The 23,719-nt window shown below is 51.6% G+C and overlaps 2 protein-coding genes across 4 annotated transcripts in view; both read left to right on the top strand.

Annotated features, from left to right (window-relative positions):
- The first annotated feature begins 157 nt into the window (after positions 1-157).
- MED1 (mediator complex subunit 1) lies at positions 158-15,376 on the top strand. Of its 2 annotated transcripts, XM_080633647.1 has the most exons (17): positions 158-341; positions 1,773-1,879; positions 2,458-2,536; positions 3,064-3,118; positions 3,248-3,380; positions 4,102-4,130; positions 4,500-4,571; positions 4,860-4,934; positions 5,386-5,459; positions 5,800-5,889; positions 6,842-6,953; positions 7,249-7,373; positions 7,583-7,701; positions 8,328-8,529; positions 8,719-8,814; positions 8,922-9,027; positions 9,674-15,376. In XM_080633647.1, the coding sequence occupies exons 1-17, from the start codon at positions 314-316 to the stop codon at positions 12,921-12,923; spliced, it is 4,752 nt and encodes a 1,583-aa protein (XP_080489773.1). In that variant the 5' UTR covers positions 158-313; the 3' UTR covers positions 12,924-15,376. The 2 variants fall into 2 exon arrangements, with proteins under 2 accessions (XP_080489773.1, XP_080489774.1); XM_080633648.1 differs by lacking the exons at positions 158-341; positions 1,773-1,879; positions 2,458-2,536; ... (4 more) ...; positions 4,860-4,934; positions 5,386-5,459 and adding an exon at positions 5,499-5,685 and having other exon boundaries at positions 5,786-5,889.
- A 345-nt stretch (positions 15,377-15,721) lies between these two features.
- FBXL20 (F-box and leucine rich repeat protein 20) overlaps positions 15,722-23,719 on the top strand; it is a 34,411-nt gene continuing 26,413 nt past the window's right edge. For both annotated transcript variants that reach the window (XM_080633513.1, XM_080633512.1), the window contains exon 1: positions 15,722-15,886. In XM_080633513.1, the coding sequence (XP_080489639.1) occupies positions 15,845-15,886 (42 nt within the window). In that variant the 5' untranslated portion in view covers positions 15,722-15,844. The remainder of the gene's footprint in view (positions 15,887-23,719) is intronic.

Genomic DNA, 23,719 nt, shown 5'->3' with positions numbered 1-23,719 from the left:
GGTTGGTGGGGGGGGGGGGGCGGTGCGCACTCGTGTTCTCGCGAGAGCTGCGCTGCTCCCACAGAAAGCTCATTGGACGGGTGGAGGGGGCGGAGCTTGCACTCTCACAGCCCTCTCCTGTGTACGCGGTGCTCTCGCGAGAGGGCGTGAGGTCGCCCCTGCGCGCGCTCCCGTAGCCATGGCGGCTGCCGCCGTGTGAGGCCGGAGGGGCCCGGCCGCGGCTCCCCGCCCAGCCCCGTCCCGTCCCCCTTCCCCTCCGCTCCCCGCGCGATCGCCGCGGCCCCGCTGCGGGCCGCACAGCCCCGGCCGCAGCATGAAGGCGGCGCCAGGCGGCACTGAGGGTGAGTGAAGGGAGCGGGGCGCGGCGGGCGCTGGGGCTTCCCGCCGGCTCTGTGAGGAGACGGCGGGGGGGGGGGCGGTGGCGTTTCTGAGGCACCGGTGATGGGCTGGGGCTGAGGGGCCTACACAGGAGGAGGAGAAGGGAGGGCCACGGGCTTTCTCCTGCTTCCCTCCCCCCCCCCCCCGCCGGGCCTGTGTGGCTTCGTGCTGCGGTCGTGAGGCTCCAGCTTTGATAGGAGCTTCTTTGTGAGGCTGCTGAGGTGCTGGCACAGGGTGCCCAGAGAAGCTGTGGCTGCCCCATCCCTGGCAGTGTTCAAGGCCAGGTTGGACACAGGGGCTTGGAGCAAGCTGCTCCAGTGGAAGGTGTCCCTGCCTGTGGCAGGGGTTGGAGCTGGATGAGCTTTAAGGCCCCTTCCAACCCAAACCAGGCTGGGGTTCTGTGATCTCGCAGTTCTTTCATTTTCCCTGGGCTTAACAGGATCTTATCAATATGTAAATACCTTGAGGAGAGCCTAAAGCAGGGGCAGCAGAGCTCCCTTCAGATGGGAACTGTAGGCCATGTGTGCAAAATTAAAAGCTTCACCTGAGCACCAGGAAGCACTTTATCACCAGCCCAGGGTGCCCAGAGAGGTGATGAAAGCTCCCTTCTGAAGCCACCAGGACATGGGGCTGACAGCCTGTTGTCAGTGTCCAGGAGTCCTCAACTGTGTTAGCTGAACTGGTCAATGCCTGGTATTTGGTTAGTCACTGACCCTCTATCCATCCTTTTCTCCTGTCAGGGAGATATTGTTCCTAACAGTGGAACTTTCTCTAATAGCTTGTAGACTCACACATTGCAGATGGGAGTCTATGGGATGTGAGAAGTGTTTTGTAAGCTTGAGTTGGTTTGAGGTTGGTGGAGATCTGTGCCCCGTCCAGTTGCCTGCTGCTGCTGCTTTCAGAACCGTGCCCTGACCCTAGAGCAGCACTGAGGAGCCTCCAGGCCTGTGTCTTGCACCAGTGTGGGGCAGGAGTGTGTCTGCTCACAGAACCCATCACAACTGGCACTTGTACCAATGTGGCTGAGTGTTTGGTGAGGGAAGGGTCTGTGAGGATCTTCAATGTAAAGAAGTTGAAGGATTGGAAGTAAGAATAGTGAAGGGGAATGCAGGAAACAAAGCTTAACCTCACTTTTGTAAGTGTTTTGTACACTGTTGCAGGAAAGCTTCTGTCTCAGACCATGTATCTTCGTTTTATGGTCCTTGAGGTTTTGACAGCTTGTGAGAGAGCCTGCAAGTTGAGATCATGGGGAGAAGTCAGCAGTCAATATGTTTTATGAAATCACATTTAGCTTAAAGGTAGAAAGGCTTTTCATTCCAACCGCCCAACTGTTTTATTTGTAGCACTTCAAGTGTTGTCTTGTTCTATGTTCTCAAGAGTCCCCTGTCTTACAGAGACGGAGAAGCTGAACAAGATGAGCACCCTCTTGGAAAGACTCCATGCAAAGTACAACCAGAACAGGCCTTGGACAGAAACCATGAAGTTAGTGCGTCAAGTCACGGTGAGAGGTGTTGGGGTCTGAGCAGGAGCTTTCTGGAGTTCCTGGAGCGGCAATGGTGGTGTTGCTTTGTTAGACCTCTTCAAAGGGCTGCCCCTTGCTCTTTGGGGATTTTGGGTTTTGTAAAGCAATTTGCTCCCAGTCAGTGATGTTCCAAACTCAGCATTGGCTTTGGCAAATGAGGGCTTGAAATAGTGCAGGGAAGGAGGAGCAGGAGGCAGGGAAGAGCTACAACAACCGCTTCTGTATGCACTGAGGTGTTAAAAATGTGCCTGACTCCTTGTTTCTGTGTTGCCTCTCGTGTAACTCTTAGCTTATGCCTATTTAAAAGTTGCTCCAGTCTGTTCTTCCAGATGAGCAAGTTGCTTAAAAGCAAATAAATCAATGCCAGGCCTGCCTTTGTTCCCTTCTTCCAAAGCAGATAGCGTTCTCCTACAGGAATCAAAATGCAGCTGTAATTTGGGGAGGAAATTAATCAGCTTTTCATTACCTCAGCAAACCTCCCTTGACTGAACCACAATGGCAGTAACTCCTGTTACTGAGTGAGGCACAAAAAGCTGTTTCTCTTCTCTCTGACTAAGGAAAAGCGCGTTGTGATGAACTCGGGGGGGCACCAGCACCTAGTGAGCTGCTTGGAGACACTGCAGAAGGCCTTGAAAGGTTGGTGCATCCTGTGCTCAGCAGCGAGAGGCCTCCGAACCAGGAGAGCAGCGAGGTGTCTGCTGGCACATCTCACTGTGTTCCTCCTGTGTGTGTGCTCATGTTTGGGCACCTCCTCTCGGTGCCTGGAGATTGTCTGTGGTGCTTCTGTTGTGAAAGTAGAAAACTTGTGAGTGGGAAGTACTAAAACATGGAGTGGTGAAAGGAATGGCTTTAATTTCCTTTTCTGCACCTGTATGAGAGTTTGAACTTGCTCTTTACATTGGCCTAGCCACTCTTCTGAAAACAGACTTGAATTCCACTGGGAGGATAAAATCCCTTCTCTCCTTGCAGTTCTGGGAACATTTGGTTCTCTCTGTTCAAGTTGTTCTGCTTGTGTTTTGAGTGCAGCTCATGTTGCACATGTGAAGGTATGAGCAGACATGGGAGGGAGGAACTGGTTGAGGTTGGATTTGGTGCTGATGTCTCATTCCTGGAGAGGTGTTGAATCATTTCACTAAGCCTTGTTTTTTGCCCTCCCCATCTAGTATCTTCTCTGCCTGCCATGACAGATCGCCTGGAGTCTATAGCTAGACAAAATGGGTAGGTCTTCTCCTTTAGTTGACAGCAAAGGCTTTCCCTGTTCCTTTGTACCCATCATACTCTCACTGCTGCTTTGGCTGTTTTTTTGTGTGCATCTCATGGCAATTTCTGTTTTGCTTTGCATGGAAGCCTGGGATCTCACCTTAGTGCCAATGGCACTGAATGTTACATCACTTCAGACATGTTCTATGTGGAAGTCCAGTTAGATCCTACAGGGCTGCTGTGTGATGTCAAGGTGGCTCACCATGGAGAAAACCCTGTGGTATGTATCACTGACCAAGGTGAGGGTGATGCCTGCGTGGTTTTGACTCCCTTTGCTTTGAGCACAGGAAATGGATTATATTTAATGTATACACCTACCTTACACCTTTACTGCTTGTTCTAGTGGAAAGGGAAATCCTCCATGAGTAATTCCTGTGGGTTAGCCTGATTGAGGTACATGTGCAGGATCAGTTTACTGCTGGTCTCTCTTTCCCTCTGAGTGGTTTTACAGCTGCCAAAATCAGCTGTGGGCGTTTTCACTGTGTTTCTGGAAGCAGGATAAGGAAAATAAGCTTAGAAAACTGAGATCTGCAAATGGGAAGTACTAAAATGTGGAATGCTGAAAGAAAATTACTTTATTTCCTTCCTGTACATGGAGGAGAGTTTGAACTTGATGCTTGTATTGGCCACTCTTCTGAGAACAGAGCAGTTTTTAGTACCTCTGTAGAAGATTACAGTTTTCAACTGAAAGCGTCATGATTTCAAAAGTTTGTTTCAAATGAGTTGTTTAAGCAGAAAGAGAAGTGCTTAAATCTGTCCCAGAGGAGCTGAGGGACAGAACTGGAGCTGGAGCAGCATGGAGTTGTGAGCACTCTGTTGCTGCTCAGGAAAAGGTGCTGCTCAAGAATGTTCCTGTGCTGATGTTTCGCAGTTGCTGTGCTGCACAGGGTCTGAAATCACTGCACTGCCACTGATCTCATTCTGTGTTCTTGCCTTTTCAGAGTTGTCCAGAACTGGTGCAGCATCTGAGGTGAGCATCAAGAGTTTGTTGTGTTTTTGGCAGCCTCTCTTTGCAGAAATGATCCCATGCTGGTTTAGGTCTGGAAATGCAAAATGTTTCAGAACTATTTCTTTTCCACAAAGTCTCTCCATGTCTTCAGCGGGTTTTCTGGCTTTGGTTCAGCTCCTTCTGATCCTGAGTGCTGTGCCCAGTTATCTTCAAAGCCACAGGGCAACATTCCTCAGAATCAGTAAAGCTGGACCATGCAGAGAACATAATTTGTAGCTTCCGTGTAGCAAAAGTCTTTTCTGAAGTGACTTAGCGTCTGTATTAAAGTAACCTTTTAAAACAAACCCTTGTGTGTTACAAGTTTGAATGCATCTTAACTTTGCCTTTCAGAGAGAAGAACTTTGATGAGTTTTCTAAGCATCTGAGGGGACTGGTGAACCTGTATAAGCTGCCAGGAGACAAGTAAGTCTAGAATGTATTTATTTACCACAACATGTATAAAATAAATGTATGAGTTTTACTTCTGTGCTGAAATATTCATTGTGTGTGAGCCCCCTGAACTCCCCACCATGGTTTGCACTTGTGCCGTGGGTAGGGAAGGTTTCAAGTGAGGTGGAGCTGCAGTGTGACAAGTTATCAAGTCTAAAGGCTCAAGCTGAGGGCAAGGCCTGCAGCTTCTCAGCCTGCACTTCTTTGCACAGTTCCTTTTCCTTTGTTCTTACATTGTTTTGTCGTTTTTCTTCTCCCCAGCAAGCTGAAAACTAAAATGTACTTGGCTCTGCAGTCCTTAGAGCTGGATCTCTCAAAAATGGCAGGCATGTACTGGTAAGGACGTCTGTATGGTTTGGGGTTTGTTGTTGGTTTGGGTTTTCTTACTAACACTGCATCGTGTTGGCTGATTCTGATTGCGCTACATCCTGCTTATGTGGGAAGTGTCCCATCAGTGCTTGTCTAGTCTATCATTGCTGCTAAGAAGATGCTGAGGCTATAGAGGGCCTATAGTAGCAAGGGAATGAGAAAGGAGCTTTCTAGCAATTCCTTCTTAACTGCAGAACTCGATTGCAAGAAAGTCTAAAAGGCAAAAAATGAAGTTTGTAACTGGATGGATCAGTGGTAACGTGGCTTACAGTAAGAAACTGGGAACCATTTGACCCTCTTTTACTGCTGTAGAGTCTGGGCAAACAGCCATGCTGTGAAGTTTAAGATCAGTGGGACTGGATTTTGGCTTCAGGTATGACTCTGGCTTGTTACAGACTTGTGGTCGTCTTTCTTGCAGGCAAGCCACCAATGCCAATCCGTTGGACAAGATTCTCCATGGCAGCGTTGGCTATCTCACCCCCAGGAGTGGAGGTACCTTTGATTAGTGCTTAAAAAAGGAAAGAAGCAAACTTACTTTTTTCAGAGTCCCTTTTATGGACTTTGATTTCACCTGAGCTGCTGGAAATTAGTGGGAAATGCCAAGCAAAGAGGGACAAGGTTAAGTGTGAGTCCCACGTGATGCAGAGATCCGGGTTTGCTTTACAAAACCATGCAGATGGACACATCTGTGTCTGCCAGCAGAGCACAGCTCTTCAAGGTGACAGCTCTGCTTGGTGTGTGCTGTGGTTCAGTGTGAATGCTGTGTGGCTGTGGGGGTTCATAGTGCTCAGGGTGACTTGTACCCTCAAGTTCAGCAGCTTCTCTCCCACAGGTCTCCTGATGAACCTCAAATATTACGTCTCGCCCTATGATTTGTTTGAAGATGGCTCTGGAGCCCCTGTTATTTTGCATGAGAACAATGGTAGGTCAGCTTCAGTGAGGGCTGCTGCTGCTGCTTGGAGGAGAAAAGAAGACAGCTCTAGCAGTCTCACTGCCTTCTGCTGTCACCCTGTCGTACAGGACAGTCAGGGGTTGACTTGCAGAGGACACGGGTTCAATAAGCCCCTGTGGAAATGCTGGTGACCATCTTCTTGTGGCTGTTCTGGGGTTCAGACCAGAGTGCTACCAAGGGGGATGGGGTGCACACAGAGCCTTTTTCCTTAGGGTGAACTTCATCCTTAACATGGGTTCTGTTTTGTTGTGTCTCTGCCATCTTACTTGAAGATGAAGTTTTATGCATGTACATGGATATCTGTGTCTCACTAAAATGACAAAACCAAGCAGTTATTCAAGCTGAGGCTGCTCTTGGGAGAGGAGAGGGTGAAAGTGTCCGAAATCATGATTTGTTTTGCATTATAAAGAGCATACTACAAACTTACAAATGTATTTGGAGTCTCTTTTAAGAATGATGCAATTGGTTCACCTTGCAAGAGAAAACCAGAACATTAGGGAGTAAAAGTAGTTTGGCTGTAGGCCAGTTTAGTGACAAAGTGAATGCTGGAAACTGCCTTGTGGAGGAAGTAAGATATTTCAAGGGGGGAAATGGCTTGAACCTGCCAGAGGGGAGACTGAGATGAGCTCTTAGGCAGAAGCTCTTCCCTGTGAGGGTGCTGAGGCGCTGGCACAGGGTGCCCAGAGAAGCTGTGGCTGCCCCATCCCTGGCAGTGCTCAAGGCCAGGTTGGACACAGGGGCTTGGAGCAAGCTGCTCCAGTGGAAGGGGTCCCTGCCCGTGGCAGGGGTTGGAGCTGGAGGAGCTTTAAGGTCCGTTCCAACCCAAACCACTCTGTGACTCCATGATTTCCACACAGTGATGTTTCTCACATAAAGCTGCTCTGGGTTTATTGTTGTGTTTGTTTCTTGCTCCCTCTCGCAGTCCCTCGCTCGCTGGGGATGAACGTGTCGGTCACCATTGAGGGCACCATGGCCATGTACAAACTTCCAATTGCCCCGCTCATCATGGGCTCCCATCCAGTTGACAGCAAAGGGTAAGCAAAGGACACAGTGCTCAGCACCCTGGTTTAGGTCCACGTTCAACACTCAGGCCTCTGTTGGAGTTGGAGTGGGGAGATGGCTGTGTGATGTCAGTGCATCATGGCACTGTCTTTAGCCAAGAAATCCCTATTTCAGGCATGTGACATGCTTTTGAGGCATACCTGAATTGTTAAGATCTAACAGCCTGCTTGGGTTGGAGCAAACAGGAAATTGCTGTGTGGTGTTGATAGCAGAAGCCAAAGCCATGCCCTATGTCTGATAAGATCCTGTGTTAATCCACTGTTTCAGAACTCCGTCGTTCTCATCCATCACCAGTGCCAACAGTGTGGATCTACCAGCTTGTTTCTTCCTGAAATTCCCACGTCCCATCCCAGTGTCTCGAGCTTTCATTCAGAAGCTTCAGGGCTGCACAGGTGGGTGACAGATCTGTCTCATAGCTGCTCCCCAGGTTCTTATTCATAAACTGCTGCTTGTTTTGGACGTGTGACAGGAAAATGGCTTGAGGTTTTGTGCTGTTGTCAGGAAAACCTGGATAGGTTTCCTCTATGGTAGCACCTTCTGTGGCCCACCTTCTCCTTCTGCCTCCCTGGTGCTATCATTCTGTGCCATCTTGTGCCCTCAGGTATTCCTTTGTTCGACACCCCACCAACATTTGTACCCTTGTATGAGCTGATCACACAGTTTGAGTTATCCAAGGAGGCTGATCCAGTACCTTTAAACCACAATATGCACTTCTATGCAGTAAGTATCTTTTTACAACCAAGCGTTGGAATTCAGGTACAGACCACAGTAATTAGAATCATAGAATCCCAGCCTGGTTTGTGTTGGAAGGGACCTTAAAGCTCCTCCAGCTCCAACCCCTGCCACGGGCAGGGACCCCTTCCACTGGAGCAGCTTGCTCCAAGCCCCTGTGTCCAACCTGGCCTCGAACACTGCCAGGGATGGGGCAGCCACAGCTTCTCTGGGCACCCTGTGCCAGCGCCTCAGCACCCTCACAGGGAAGAGCTTCTGCCTAAGAGCTCATCTCAGTCTCCCCTCGGAAGTAGGAGAAATTGTAGTTCTTAAATCTGTCAATGATGGATCTCTTGTTAACTTCAGAGGGTTTCTCTCTTCCTCTGAAGGGCTGCCGCACTGTATGAAAGCAGTTTAGGGGGGACAGTGAATACTGTTCAGCTCTGGTACTTCTGAGGAGCCAAAAATCATGTTTTGCTTATTCAGATTGGAAGGCTGTGCCTTTCTTGTTAGTCATTTCACCCAGAAAGGTGGCTTTGGTGTCCCTTGCATCTGGGGCTTGCTTTTCCTTCCTGGAGGTCTGTTACTGCCTTGTACCCAGCAGGAGTTGGAGTAAAGCAGGAATTGTTTGTCAGGCTCTTCCAGGACAGCAGCACTGTTACTTTCTGAACAAAGATGCTCCTCTCCCAGATGGAAGAAGCCTCCAAGGAACTCTGATCAGTAAAATCGCCTTCCAGCACCCAGGCCGGGTCCCACTCATCCTCAGCCTCATCCGGCACCAGGTGGCCTATAACACCCTCATCGGCAGCTGTGTCAAGAGGACGGTGTTGAAGGAAGGTGGGTGCAGCAGGTGGGGATGAGGAACCCTGGGTGATGGGCCCAGGTGTAGGAATAGGAAATGAGGCCTATGCTTTCCTTTTCCCTCTGCTTTTCCCTTTCTTTCTATATGGGTGTATCAAGCTGGTGACTCTGGTTCATGCCCCGTGTTCCCTAGTTGAACAGCTCCCATGTCTCCATGTCTTTCAGATTCCCCTGGGATCCTGCAGTTTGAAGTTTGCCCGCTCTCTGACTCCTGTTTCAGTGTCTCCTTTCAGCATCCTGTGAATGACTCCCTGGTCTGTGGTAAGTGGAATCAGGAAGAGCAAGAGCGTGTTTATGGGAAGGGTGGCAAAGTTTCCTTCCACTGTAATCAGGAGTTTGATCTCTTCCAACCTCCTCCTCTCTTGTAGTGGTAATGGATGTGCAGGACTCCACTCATGTGAACTGTAAGCTCTACAAGGGGCTGTCTGATGCTCTGATCTGTACAGATGATTTCATTGCCAAGGTTGTGCAAAGGTAAGCCAAGGGTTTCTGTGCTACCAGGAACTCCAGCTCATACAGATGTACTCTGTGTCTATCTCACATTTACCCTGGTGGGTTTGGAGATGTGCTGTGTGGGGGTGAGTCCTTGAAAGTGATGGTTTGGATGAGAGGAAAGCTGAAGACCTATTGAAAACCCAATTCCAAGCATTCAACTGTAGTTTCTTACATTTGGATGCATGTCCAGGTGCCTTCTTGTGGAGATAGCTGCTTTTTGAGTCTTAGAAGACATGGAATAGCTCCCAGCAGTTTGTCTTTACACAGACCTTTCACCAAGGTTCCTCCACTGTTTGGAACACAGCAGAATGGGAGCAGGGCACTGTGCAGGACTTTGCAATGAGAGTGGCTGCTTCTGCTTGCAGAACGTCAGAGGCTCTCTCAGCCTGGCTCCAGAGCAGAGCTGCTCCAGCCCTCGCAGCATCTCCATGGCCTCCTCTGGGCTCACTCTAGCAGCTCCGTGTCCCTCTTGTGCTGTTGCTCCAGAGCTGGACACAGGACTGCAGGGGGATCTCCCCAGAGCAGAGCAGAATAGAGGGGGAGAATCAAGTTGTGTAAAGGTCTTGTTGAACATTGCCATAGGGCAGCAGAACACACACTAACCCCTTTGTGCTGGGTCTTGCAGGTGTATGTCCATCCCTGTCACCATGAGAGCAATCCGGAGGAAAGCAGAAACGATTCAAGCTGACACGCCAGCCTTATCCCTCATTGCAGAGACAGTTGAAGATATGGTGAAGAAAAACCTCCCCCCAGCCAGCAGCCCAGGGTATGGCATGACCACAGGCACCAACCCCCTGAGCGGTACCACTACCCCAACCAACACTTTTCCTGGGGGTCCCATCACTACTTTGTTTAACATGAGCATAAGCATGAAAGAGAGGCATGACTCGGTGGGGAGCCATGGGGAGGACTTCAGCAAAGTGTCTCAGAACCCAATTCTCACCAGTTTATTGCAGATCACAGGCAATGTGGGCTCAGCCATTGGCTCAAGCCCAACCCCTCCCCACCACACACCACCACCAGTATCCTCCCCAGCAAGCAACACCAAGAACCACCCCATGCTCATGAACCTTCTGAAAGAGAATCCCCCTCAGGATTTCTCCAGCCTGTATGGGAGCAGCCCTCTGGAGAGGCAAAACTCTTCCTCTGGCTCCCCCCGGATGGAAATTCCTGGCGGGAATAAGCAGAAGAAAAAAAAGTCCCGCGCACCAGCCGACAAACCCAAGCATCAGACTGAGGATGACTTCCAAAGGGAGCTCTTCTCAATGGATGTTGACTCCCAGAACCCCATTTTTGATGTCAACATGACTGCAGATACCCTGGACACCCCCCACATTACTCCAGCCCCCAGCCAGTGCAGCACTCCTCCTGCTACATACCCCCAGCCCATCCCTCACACGCAGCCCAGCATTCAGAGGATGGTTCGGCTCTCCAGCTCGGACAGCATTGGAGCCGACGTCACCGACATCCTCTCGGACATAGCAGAGGAGGCTTCCAAGCTCCCCACCACGACTGAGGACTGTCCACCCATTGGTACTCCAGTGAGGGACTCTTCCAGTTCAGGCCATTCACAAAGTGCCCTCTTTGACCCAGATGTGTTTCAGAGCAATGCCAGCGAGAACCCATACACAGACCCTGCAGACCTGATTGCGGACGCTGCCGTCAGCCCCAACAGTGATTCCTCAAACCATTTCTTTCCTGATGGTGTAGATTTCAACCCTGACTTGCTCAACAGTCAGAGTCAAAGCGGCTTTGGGGAGGAATACTTTGATGAGAGCAGCCAGAGTGGAGACACGGATGATTTCAAGGGTTATGCATCCCAGGCTCTTACTACTTTGGGGGTGCAAGTCTTGGGGGGTGATGGGGGGGACAATAAATTCAAGGGGAGCACTCAGTCCGACACAGTAGACTTTAGTATTATTGCAGCTGCAAGCAAAGCACTGGGGTCCTCGGACATCATGGAGCACCACAGCGGAGGGCAGAGCCCTCTGCTGAACACAGGGGATTTAGGGAAGGAGAAGTCTCAGAAACGGGTAAAGGAAGGCAATGGCTCTGGAAGTAACATGGCAGGAGCCGGGATAGATGGGAAGCCTGGGAAGCGCAGCCGGACGCCTTCCAGTGATGGCAAAAGTAAAGAGAAACTTCCCAAGCGTAAGAAGCAGGAGACAGATGGGAAATCCCCATCTCACAGTTCATCCAACAGGCCTTTCACACCTCCAGCAAGCACAGGTGGGTCCAAGTCTCCTGGGAGTTCGGGCAGATCTCAGACTCCTCCTGGTGTAGCTACTCCTCCTATCCCCAAAATCACCATTCAGATCCCTAAAGGAACAGTGACTGTTGGCAAACCTTCTTCACACGGGCAATACACAAGTAGCGGCTCCGTCACCTCCTCCAGCAGCAAAAGCCATCACAGCCATTCTTCTTCCTCCTCCTCTTCTTCCTCCTCTTCAACCTCAGGCAAGATGAAAAGCAGCAAATCGGAAGGGTCTTCAAGCTCCAAGATGAGCAGCAGCCTCTACTCAGGCCAAGGCAGCTCGAGTTCAGGCCAGTCCAAAAGCTCAGCCCAGTCAGTGGGAAAACCGGGATCCTCCCCCATCACCAAACACGGCCTCAGCAGCGGCTCTGGAAGCACCAAGATGAAACCTCAAGGAAAGCCATCGTCACTTATGAACCCGTCCATGAGTAAACCAAACATCTCCCCATCTCATTCGAGACCCTCGGGAGGTTCCGAGAAGCTTGCTTCTCCCATGAAACCTGTCCCAGGTACTCCCCCATCATCTAAAGCGAAGTCACCGATCAGTTCAGGTTCTGGAGGCTCCCACATGTCTGGGACCAGCTCAAGCTCAAGTATGAAGTCGTCTTCAGGAATGGGATCCTCTGGGTCGATGTCTCAGAAACCACCTCCTTCATCAAATTCCTCGACGACGTCCTCATCTTCCTTTTCGTCCAGTGGGTCTTCCATGTCTTCATCTCAAAACCAGCATGGAAGCTCCAAAGGCAAGTCTCCAAGCAGAAACAAGAAGCCATCTCTGACTGCAGTCATAGACAAGCTTAAACACGGGGTTGTCACGAGCGGGCCTGGTGGAGATGACCCAATGGATGGACAAATGGGGCCAAGTTCCAATTCCTCAAGCCATACGATGTCCTCCAAACACAACATGTCTGGAGGGGAATTCCAGGGCAAACGTGAGAAGAGTGACAAAGAGAAATCTAAAGTCTCTGTTTCTGGGGGATCTGTTGACTCTTCCAAGAAGACTTCGGATTCCAAAAGCGTCGGAAGCACCGGAGTGGCCAAAATCATCATCAGCAAACACGATGGTGGTTCCCCCAGCATTAAAGCCAAAGTCACTTTGCAGAAACCTGGGGAAGGAGGTGGGGACAGCCTCAGGCCTCAGATGGCTTCTTCCAAAAGCTATGGGTCCCCTCTCATCAGCGGCTCAACCCCAAAGCACGAGCGCTGCTCTCCCAGCCACAGCAAGTCCCCTGCATACACTCCCCAGAACATCGACAGCGAGAGCGAGTCGGGCTCCTCCATAGCAGAGAAATCCTACCAGAACAGCCCCAGCTCCGACGATGGCATCCGGCCCTTACCCGAGTACAGCGCCGAGAAACATAAGAAGCATAAAAAAGAGAAGAAGAAAGTGAAAGACAAAGACCGGGACAGGGAGCGGGAGCGGGAGAAGGACAGGGACAAAAAGAAGTCGCACAGCCTGAAGCCAGAGAGCTGGTCCAAGTCGCCCATCTCGGCTGAGCAGCCCCTGGCCATGGGCAGCAGCTCCATCCTTGCGGCTGAGCGCCCGCCCCGCGCCAGCCCCGAGTTCCTCATAGGAGAGGAGGACGATGATCTCATGGATGTGGCTCTGATTGGTAACTGATATCCCTAATGTCTGGAAGAGATGTTCTCTTGCAGGCCCTGCAGGTTCCAGATCCCCCTTGCAAACCTGCCATGCTGCTGAACAGGCTGTGTGTGAAAAGGGGGGAACAAAAAGTATTCCCAAGGATCTCCAAAGACAAAGAAAAGCGCCAGTGCCAGCAGCTCCCTCGGGATCCAGGTCCTGACTGTGGCCTTCACCCTGCTGGTGCTTACACGTGGTTTTAAGAAGTATTAATAACCCCATTGGAGTTAATGGGTGTGAAGCAAAGTGTGTGTGAGCATGGGAGCAGACCCCAGAGTGGTGCAAGCGGAATCATGGGCTGTTCTGGAGAGTCTGAGTCCCTCTTCCCCTCATCCCGCTTGGAATCAAGTTACTTTTGTATCAAGGAAGTTTGATTTTGGGGCTGGATTTTTAAAGGATGATTGGAAGGAAAAGAGAACAATATGGTCTGATATGATGCCTGTGGCATTTCCTCATTCAATGCCCAAGGCAGTGTGGGGCTGAGCAACTTCAGCTTCCCCTGATCTGAATCCCGCTGCGTGCTCTGATGGATAGCAGGATTCAATCCCCAGCCTGGTGAGGAAGGATTGCTGTCTGTGTTGGACTTCCCTTCTGGTTTACCTATTTATTCAATGGTGCCGGAATGCCTCAGTTCTACTGGTGTGATGCAGAGCCCAGAGAGCCTCAGGAACTTGGGAATTGCTCTGCCCTGGAAAGCTGGTGAAGCTGAGGAATGTTGGAGCAAATCTGACTGGAAAAGGGACTCTGTTGGCTTGAGCTTGGAGCTTCCCCCAGTGCATCCCTGGAGCTGGTGACCTGCATCCTGGTCCTGCCCACAGTGCATCCCCACTATGAATGCTTCCAGTGATGGCAATAGGATGCCTTGTGTGTGGTCATGGCCACAGACGGGCCTTGTCCCGGTTCCTGAACCCTCCAGGGTTTCATGTGGGGGTTTGCTTTGTTTTCCCTTTGTTTCTGGTGATTCTGGTACCGCTCACAAGTGCTGCTGCCTCATATCCCTGCTGGAAAAGCACCCCTGGCTGCCCTTCGTGGGAACAGAGCTGTGGCAGAGCAGGGATTTCCCTCAAAGATGGCAATTTTTCCTCTTTTGACTGGAATTGGGAGCATGACTCAGGCATCCTTTATAGCCTTATCTTGTGGTCCCTGAAAGGAAAAGAGACTCAGGAGAGGGTTTTATTTTGCCAGGCAGTTCCGTGTGATTCACTGAGGAGGAATGCAGGAAATCAGAGTTCTGGGAGCGCATCTTCTGCATCATGTACCTGCTCCCAGGGGATTTTGCTATTGATTCCCAGAAGCCAGGGTTTTCTCAGTGGGAATGGGAAAATTTCATGTTTGGGGGAAGATTCCACAGAGATTCCCAGTCGGCTCCCAACAAGTTGCTGCTTTAAAGCTTATTCAAAGCTTTACTTGTAGGGATTTTACTCCTCTTCCTCCTGCCTTCAGTGGAATTCAGGAGCCTGAATTTCCCCAAGCCCCTGCATTGCTTTCCCTTGTATTTCCCACCATTTCCTCTTCCTGGTTTGCAGCCTGTAGCTTCCCCCCTTCACATCTCCCATGCACCAAGAAGATGGGAATGTGGTAAATCGAAGGAAGTCAAAGTCAACCTGGAGCAAATGTGTTGGAGCTGTGGGACTGCAGAGGATGGAGGGAAGAAACTCATCCAGGGTTGCAGTTCCAGACCCCCTGGAAGTGGTCTTCCTGGAAGCAGGAAGTGGCTCCAGCTCTCCCTCATTGTGTGCTGCTTTTGGGGGGTGTTATTAACTTGTTTTCTTTTCCAAAGCCCTTTGAGCTGCTCTGGGATGGGTGAAGGTTTAAAAGCAGTGTTCAATCAGCGCTGGGGATTTCAAGGGGGGGTTCTTTGGGCTTGGCCTTTTGGTGCTCTGAATCACGCTGGAAATTCAAGGGAACGCTGCTCAGTGTCAGAATAACCACGCAGATGGGTTGGAAAGGAGTGATCTCACCCAACCAAAGCTCTGTATCCTGAATTTCTCCTCTTGGGAACCACGTCTCCTCTCAGAGAGCACCATGGCAGCAGTTTAATGCTTTTCACCCCATTTTGGTGCCCTGTTCTCATACGTCATCCCCTTCCCATGACATAAATCATGTGACTGAGACAGAGCAGAGCCGTGCTTAGGGATGATCTCCATGACCCTGTGGCTGTTCCGAGGTGTCGGGGCTCGGTCTGTGACAAAAAGATTTATTTTTAATAGATAACTTGGCTTCTGTGGCACGATTATTTTACATCTTTCAGTATTGGAAAGAGAAGACCCTGCAAAATGTGTGAACAAGACAGAAGCCGAATGGATCCAGGGTGTTGGAGGGGCCCTGGGGGCTGGAGGACAATGTGTTGATGGTGTAAATACGCGCCTGGGTTTGTAACCGCGCCCTTTTGGGGGCAATATCGCGGAGAAACGCGTTTCTTTACACGCCAATAAACCTCTTTGGTACACGGCGGTGTCTGCTCGCTGCGGCGCGGGGTAGCCCCGCCACGCTTGATTTTCCCGCGGGGATGACATCACCGTGACGCCGCGCCAGCCTCACCCTTTGATTGGCCAAACTCAGCGGGCTCCCGGAAGGGAGCGGCGGGGCAGGGGGGGGACCCTCTAATTCCCACCGTCCCCACCCCGGGGCTCCCCCATCCCCGCCGTGCCCCGCGGCGGGAGCAGGAGCGGGGCGGGGGGGGCGATAGGACCCGGGGGGGGGTGGGGGGGGCGGTGGCTTATGGGGTAGGTGGGGGCTCGTTCTTGCCGGCGTTGGCCAATGAGCGGGCGCGTTGCTGGCAGGTGCGGAGTGTTTTTGTTTTGGGTTGAAGTTGAGGCCGGAGCAGGCGCGGCGGGCGGAGGCCGCGGAGCACCGGGACCCCCCCCGCGGCCCCCGGCGCCGCCCCGCGCTGCCCCGCCATGCGGAGGGACGTGAACGGCGTCACCAAGAGCCGCTTTGAGGTGAGGCCGGGCCCGCCGAGGACATGGCGGGGTACGGGGCGGGGGGAGGCGGACGCGGAGGAGAGGGCCGCAGCGTGTGGCCCCTCACGGCGTTAGTGTGTGGTGAGACCCCCCCCAACCCGGGATAACCGGTCGTTGTAAGGCGGGGGGGGCATTGTGTGAATGGGGCTGGGTGGTTTAAACAGGCCCTGTCCACGCGTGGTTATGGGGGGGGTTTGGGGGGGCTGCAGGGCAGGTTGTATGCGTATACGTGGGGAATATAAACAGCTTTCCCCCACCAGGACAACCGGTCGTTGAAGCGCTGTGGTAACGGGGGGGGGCATGGTGTGAATGTGGTTGGGGGGTCTTAAATAGGCCCCGTCTACGCATGGCTTGGGGGGGGGACTCGGGCTGTGACCTGCGGAGCGGGTGTATGTGTATATATGGGGGGTATAAACTGGTTTCGGCCCCCCCTTGCCTGATGTAACCCTCCCCGGGGGGGAACGTGTTGCTGGCAGCGAGTTGGTGGAGATGTGGGAAAACGGCTGGAAAAGGGGGGGGGGGGGTGTTCGGGAATGGGAATTGGGAATGGGCGGGGGGCAGCGCGTTGTTATTTGGGCAATAGCCGGGAAAAGGCACTGGTGCGGGAAGGGGGGAGGACGGAAGGAGCGGAGAGGGAACAATAAGATCTATTGAAAGGCGATGGCACAAAGCGGGTACGAGCTGGGGCTGCTCCCGGCTCCGCGTTGTTGTTACCGCTGGCTCCGCGGGTGCGGAGCAGCGCCAGGATTGCTGCTCGCCGCTGGAAGAGGCTGTTGTGGAGGATGGAGGTACCTGCCCGTTCCTTCCCCGCACCGCCCGGCTCGGGGATGAGCGCAGCACGGGAGGAAAAGAGCCCGGAACGGTAAAGATGTGGCCGTGTTCCTCCCGTCCTAGAGAGAGGGCTGGAAAGCCCGGGTTAATGGTAAGCCGCAGTGGCCGGTTCCACCCGGTTCAGCGCTGGGAGCTGGTCCTGGAGCCGAGCAAGGTGCAGCCAATACGAGTCGTCATTTCCCAAGGGGAATGGTTCCGTTCCTCTATGGAATCTTTGGCTCAGGAGCACTGGGGTGGCTCAGGGTGATTTGGGGTTAAATGCTGGTAAATCTGTGTTTCTGCAGCATCCGGATGATAAAAGCAGTGACCTGAACCCAGCCGCTCCCGAAGCGGCGGCTGCGTGCGGAGCACCTCATCCAGGGTTATTGTTGTTCCTGTTCTAGGCTGTTCCTGGCTCCACGGGAGCTTTATGCCTTTCCTCTCCAAGAGCCTTGCCTCTTGCTGCAGAGGGGCTGTTGCGGGGCAGGATAAAACCACACTGGGGGCAGTGTGCTTGGGGCTTAGTCCTCTGGAAACACTGGAGTTCATCCTATATTGGGTCTGTAGCAAAATGAGATTCCTTGGGGAAGAAGAGGGGGGAAAAGCATCATTTGGTTTGCTTTGAGTGGGTTTGCTTTTGAGCTGGGGCTTTCTTTGGAATTGTGTGTTACTTTCTTCCCATAGCTCAAAAATGGCCAAGTTAAATGCTCCAAGAGTATCTGAGATCTGACTGAATCCTTTTTTACCCTAATTCCTGTAGGAGAGGTGGTGTGTGCTAGAAATGCTCTCTGAGCTTCCAGCAGTGCCATTAACCATCCTGTTTTGTGGATGTGTTTTGGTTGGTAAATGAAGGGCATGGTTTCATTAGCCCTGGCATTGATTATCCCTGACCCACTCACCCATATATCCCAGGAGGGATGAGTTTGGAGCTCTTCTGCTTTAAATACAGACTTTCGTAGGGAGGGTGTTTTGGTGTGGAAAGCTTCTGTAATGCCAGCGTAGCCACACTTAGAAATAGCTTTGTTTTTCCAAGGGGAAAGCATGGGGAGTAATTTTCCAGCTTTTGAGAAACCCATTTGTCATGTCTCTGCTTTAGAAGTTGCATTTGCCATTGAGAATGTGCTTTTTGGTGTGATAGTTCGTATTTCACATGACATAAGGACAGTTACGCAGGGATGTGGTGTGAGTGGAAGGAAGCTGCCGCTCAAAGTGGTCAATGTTGTAAGATCAATGGAGACAGCCCAGGAGTGTGGGTGATGAGTTCTCCAGAGCCCTCTGCTTTGCACCATGTGGGTTCCCTATCTGAGGGCTGGGAAGCAGGGCCTGGGAGCCTGGAGTCTTATCTTGGGGTAAAACCAGCTTAAATTGGGGTTGTGAGGAACGTGGATTGTGTCTGTTCCAGGCTTTAACAAGTGAATGATTGAGGGGGAGTTTGCTTCAGGTTCCCCGAGTTAATTTATTGCCTTTGTTAAGCCACGTAAACAGATTCCTGAGCTGTTGTTGGGTAATTCCCAAATCCAATCTAGATGGGATTTATTCATCATTGCTTCTTACTCCAGTGATAAAATATGGAGCTGGTCTATGGACTAAGCTGCCTAAATCCCACTTATGCATCCTTGCTGGTGTGGATGTGCAGGCAGCACCGTTCCAGGCGGGATGGAGCTCTCCGAAATGAAAGCTTGCCCAGCCAAAGGAGCATGTTCTAAATAAGTCCCTTTACAGGAGGTGTGGCCACCACAGAGAGAATAATCACTGACTGCAGCAAAGCGAACAAAAAGGGAAAACATCGCCCAGATTGACTCCTAATGCTCTGTGGTGTCGGTTTGATGGGGAACGTGCCCTGACGGAGCAGTCCTGGCTTATGTTTGGGGTTTCTGTGCTTCCTGTGGTACCTAATACGTGATCACTGATGAGCTACAACTAAAGGATAGCAAAGAGGAGGGGATCTCATCACCTCCTGATGCTTTTGAGGGACTGGTGCTCTGCTTTTGGAGGGCTTGGTTACCTTCCAGCGCTCTGCTTGCTTCTGTAACCTGGTTCATCCATCATCGGATGGGATGTCCTCTGCAAACCAAGTGTCTTCAGCTTGCTTCCATTAACCCGCTCCTCTCACCAACTCCTCATCAAAGAGCAAATGAAGCCTTGTGGATCAGAGCAGTCCCTGGAGCCTCCTGGATTTCCAAGTGGGATGGATGATGTTGGGCAGCGCTGCTCGGAGCTGGTGAGCACTCACACAGAGCTGAAAGGGATGATGGGTCACAAAACTACCTGCCTGTGGTGAGGAGCAGTGTTTTATGTGAAACAGGAGCCTCTCTGGTACCAGACCAACCATGGGGCAAGCTGCAGGCATCTTCATGGGTTCTGAGCTTCCTCTGTGCAGGGATCTCTTGCTCCACAGTGTGTTCTGTTGAGCCATGTTGTCAGGCACAAGTAATTATAGTTGCTTTTCTTACCCAGACCGTGAGCAATACATGGAGTCTGTGGCAAGCAGGCCTTTCAGCAGGAAATAGAAGCAGAAATGCCAGAAACCCTGGATTTCCTCCCCACCCCATGCAGTGAAGAGGTGAAGCGTTGTCACTGCTTTGGCTGTCTATGGCGCTGGGGAGGGCTCCGCTTGCAGGTTAGTGGGGTGAGCACTGAGGTGCCCCAACAGGGATTCCCCAGGGTGGTTTCCATTGCAGATGGAGCATGTGTGCTCTGGGGAGAGGTGCTGGGCTCCTTGGGCTGTGTCCATCCTGCAGCCTGTGGAACAGGAACGGGAGCTCGCACCGGCACGCGCAGGCACGGCTCAGCTCAGGTACCATTATTAACTGGGGCCTGGGGAGCGCAGGTAATTGCTGTTGTCACTGAGGGATTGACCTGCTGTGCATCTCAGTTGACTCATACCATTATGAAAGTCAAGCCCGTGAGTGTTGTGGCCTTCTTGACACGATGTGAACCACAGTCTGTGTGTGCTGGTGGCTCTGTGTGCCTGCCTGAGCCATCAGGCTTGCTTTCAGATCCAGCGTCCTTTTGTGTGGTGAACTCACCCCGTGCCTTCACACCTCATCCCAGGTAGGGCTTTTGAGATGCCATCGTTTGGTTTTTGTTTCCAAGGATGATACCAATAATACCATCATCGTGGAATCACCATGGAATGGTTTGGGTTGGAAGAGACCTTAAAGCTCATCCAGGTTCAACCCTTCCACTAGACCAGGTCTAGATGATGCCTGAATATAAGCCCAGCAGGAAAAACCCTCCTACTACCAGTAACAGAGAGCTGCAGGCTCTGGAGAACAGAACGAGAAGACATTTGTCTATCAAGGAAGCTTATTTGACTTGTGCTGAGCCTTGGTACGTACTTGGAGAGCTGGAGAAGGCTCAGGTTTGGCCTGGAAATACTGAAACCTGTCTGGTTTGGGGTTTTTGTTGTTTAATCCAGTCAAAGGGTATTTGTAGTAAACCACTACCCTGTTAAACCAAGCTTAAAAGAGACATAATCATATGGACACACGGCCATAGGCTTTGTCCCTATGGAGTCAGGAAGCTTCTGTCTTATTTATATCTCCTCCTTTTTTGGGCTTAGGGGATGGTTTTGTGAGCAGCGGTGCATATTGAAACCTTTGCAGGGTGTGTGTGAGAAAGCAGCAGTGTGTTAAATCCAGGACCTGCCATAGGCCACAGAGCACCAGCTGCCTGCTCCTGCCTGGGATGTGAGGTTTTCATGCGGTTGATGCCCAAAACCATCTTTGGTGAAGCATCTGTGGTGCCTTTGCTCCTGGCTGCTCACCCTGCCTTTGTTTCATACCATTTACTGCTGAGACCAGCTTGCTTTGAGCTCTGCAGCTCCTGGATGTGCTGTTTCCAGAGTGGGTTTTTCATTCAGCACCAGATACAACCCCTAGGAAAGCCAAAGCTGATGAACCATGAGCTCCTGCCTCCCCAGTGTGTCACCAGGCTGCTTCGCGTTCTGACCACCCGATGCAGCTCCTCTGAGGTGGGTCTCCTGAGGATGAGGATGCTGATGCTGAGGGTAAATGGCACTTTCAATACGACCACAGTGAGCTCTCAGGTGTTGTTATGGGATGCTCTGTTTGTAGAGCACTGTCTCGCAGCCAGGAGTGGGAGAGGAGAACAAAACAGTTGAACGAAAAGCCTTAGGGATGTGGGAATGGTTTCTAGGGGATAAAACATAGGATATAGCACAGGTTGAAAGGATAATTCTTAAATCACAAGTAACCTTCTCGTATCTCACCTGCACATCCGGCATTGGAGCTTTACTTTCTCAATACAACATCACTACCCCGTGTGTTCGCACATAAATCCCCGATGAATTTCCTCCCTGTGGCAGTTCCAGCTACATCAGAGGTGTATGCAGCAGGCAGCTCTTGTGATTTCTACAGGGCTTTATGGATCAAGTCTTTATCTTGGGTTTGATTTCTGTAGGGGTTTACTAATCCTTTATTCAGCCTCATGCTTTTAGCATTGCTGATTCAAAACTTAACATCAAAAAAGGCTCCAGGGAGACCTTAGAGCAGCTTCAGTGCCTAAAGGGGCTGCAGGAAACCTGGAGAGGGGCTTTGGACAAGGGCCTGTAGGGACAGGCCAAGGGGAATGGCTTGAACCTGCCAGAGGGGAGACTGAGATGAGCTCTTAGGCAGAAGCTCTTCCCTGTGAGGGTGCTGAGGCGCTGGCCCAGGCTGCCCAGAGAAGCTGTGGCTGCCCCATCCCTGGCAGTGTTCGAGGCCAGGTTGGACACAGGGGCTTGGAGCAAGCTGCTCCAGTGGAAGGGGTCCCTGCCCGTGGCAGGGGTTGGAGCTGGATGAGCTTTAAGGTCCCTTCATCCCAACCCATTCCATGACTCTATGGAAGAAGGCTGTGTATCGGTTGGTGAGTGCAGAGGGGGGTCAGGCTCCAGGGAGAGGTGGCTCAGCCTGACTCCAGCTGTGTGTTGGCAGCAGGAATTCAAGCTTTTCCATAGCACCCACAAGCAGATGAGGAAGTGATGATGGTGCATGCCAGGTAAATTCCTAAAGGTGGGAGCCCTGGTTGAGAGCCAGGCTGGTACCACAGTGCATGGCAGGAGAGTGGCCGGTGGCTTCACCTTCCCTCCTTCCACTGAGCTTCACAATGGAGCTTGTCACAGCAGCTCAATTCCGTCACAGCAGCTCAATTCCACCGCAGCCATTTCCCTTGGAGTCTCCACATGGATTGAACTGGATGGGTTTTCTAAAGCAGAAATAATTCCCTGTGGCACTGAAGGCCGGAAGGAAAATGCCGTCAGTCTGAGCTGTGTGTGGATGTCAACGGCTTCGTGCTTTGTATCGTGTCCTCCAAAGAGCTTTGCCTGGCGCTGGCACTTGTGTGTGACTTATCTCTGCAGCATCACTTTGCCTCCAGGAAGGCAGTTCTGCTGCTTGAACTCCAGCTTCCCTTCAGCCTTGTACCAGGAAGCAGCACTTGGGAAGCAATACTCCGTGCATGTCGGCTTTGTTTCAGTTCTTTGAGCCTTGTAACAGGGAGAGTGTTTTCAGTCCCCAAAGTGAACAAACCTAGCGGTGAGGTGCTGCTGTTTATTGACAGCGTTTGTAAGGAGACACTTCAAAGCTTCACTGAGCTCTTCCAAAGGAAATCCGGACTGAATTCCATGTTTTGCTCGCTGTGATTTATGCTCGGCTGCTTGTACCAGATCAGAGCTGTGCGCTGTGAGCTCGCTTTGCTGTGTGACTTGTCCTGTATTGGTGACTCTGTGCTGGGCTTGTTGATCTCCTCTGTGTGAAGCGGAGCAGATACAAGTGATTTAAACACTGGGATTTTGGGATGTGGGCCAGCAGCTGGAGCTGCAGAACACCTCACAGGGATCTGCCTCGCCAGGATTCAAACTATTGGGATGAATTTGCACAAAGGTTTCACTGGAGAACAGCGATGACTCTTCCACAGCTGTGAAGGTGAATCCCTAAGGTGTGTGGATGATATGGATTGGGTGGGGATATAGCCTGACCCAATATGCTGGCTGGAAAGTTAATCCTTCGTTTCTGAGGGCCACCATCGCTTCCCCACCTCTCCTGGCTCGAAAGCCCTTTCCACAATGCATTATTGACTAATGACTGCAGCCTGGTTTCTGTCCTGGGTTTAATCGCTTCATTTCCTGTGGTTGAAGTGGCTGGCGGGGTCTGCTCAGCGTTTGCTTGTGGACCAGGAACAGGGAGCTGTGGGTCTAAACAACCTCCAAGACGTCATCCTCAGCACGGGGCTTCCTCTTCCTTTTGTGTTTGTAAGGCTGCTGTAAGGAGTTTGTCTCATGCCATTCCTGTTACACCAGCAAACAAGAGCAGTGTTTGATAATAGCTGATAGCCTTTCAAGAGGCTGTGCTTTAAAATGCTGTATTCATTTGGCATGGGTTTGCTTCAAACAGAGGTGCATGAATCGCTCCATCGGTGCTCTTTGTCTTTTCAGACCTGTTCTTAGGTTTCCTTTCCTGCTACCCACCTTGCATGGATGTCCCCATTGTTTGCCTGCTTGGGGTTTATGCTGCAAAGAGATGTCCATCACCTCCTTTCTTCCCCGCTCTGCATCAACCTGATTGTGTCTTCATGGTGTTGGTGCTTCCTGGGAGCTCCATCCAGCCTCTCAGCCTGTGTTCTCAAGGGGCTCAGTGGTGATGTTCCCGTTAAGGTGGATAACTGAGTCTGTTACAACTGGTTACAGTGCCTTTCCCAGCCGCGCAGCCACGTGTTCCATAGAGCTCCAAATGCTCCTCACCCCTTTTTTTCCCCCACTGAGCTTTGAATTTTCCACAAGTGTTTGAGTTTAAAGTCCACAGCGGGGCTGTGCCGGGAGCTCCCTTGTTGCCTTTGGCACTGGTGCTTCTACACTTCAGCCTCATGTGATTTTCATATAGTTTTAAGCCCAACCATCCCCCTCTGGTGCTGGTGCCAGATGCTGTTTGTCAGCAGCGTGGAACTGCTTCCCCCCCACCCCAAGCTGATGTGGGCAGCAGCTGGATCGTGCTGCTGGGATGC

Source organism: Psittacula echo (genome assembly GCF_963264785.1).
Source record: "Psittacula echo genome assembly, chromosome: 23".
NCBI lineage: Eukaryota > Metazoa > Chordata > Aves > Psittaciformes > Psittacidae > Psittacula > Psittacula echo.
This window is presented reverse-complemented; position numbering and strand designations above follow the sequence as displayed.

What these genes read in the sequence shown, in the direction of transcription:
- MED1 (XM_080633647.1), top strand. Translation starts at nt 314, where the DNA reads ATGAAGGCGGCGCCAGGCGGCACTGAGG. An exon ending in TCTATAGCTAGACAAAATGG is followed by an intron (nt 3,119 to 3,247) that starts GTAGGTCTTCTC and finishes TTTGCATGGAAG; the next exon opens with CCTGGGATCTCACCTTAGTG. An exon ending in GAGGACGGTGTTGAAGGAAG is followed by an intron (nt 8,530 to 8,718) that starts GTGGGTGCAGCA and finishes CATGTCTTTCAG; the next exon opens with ATTCCCCTGGGATCCTGCAG.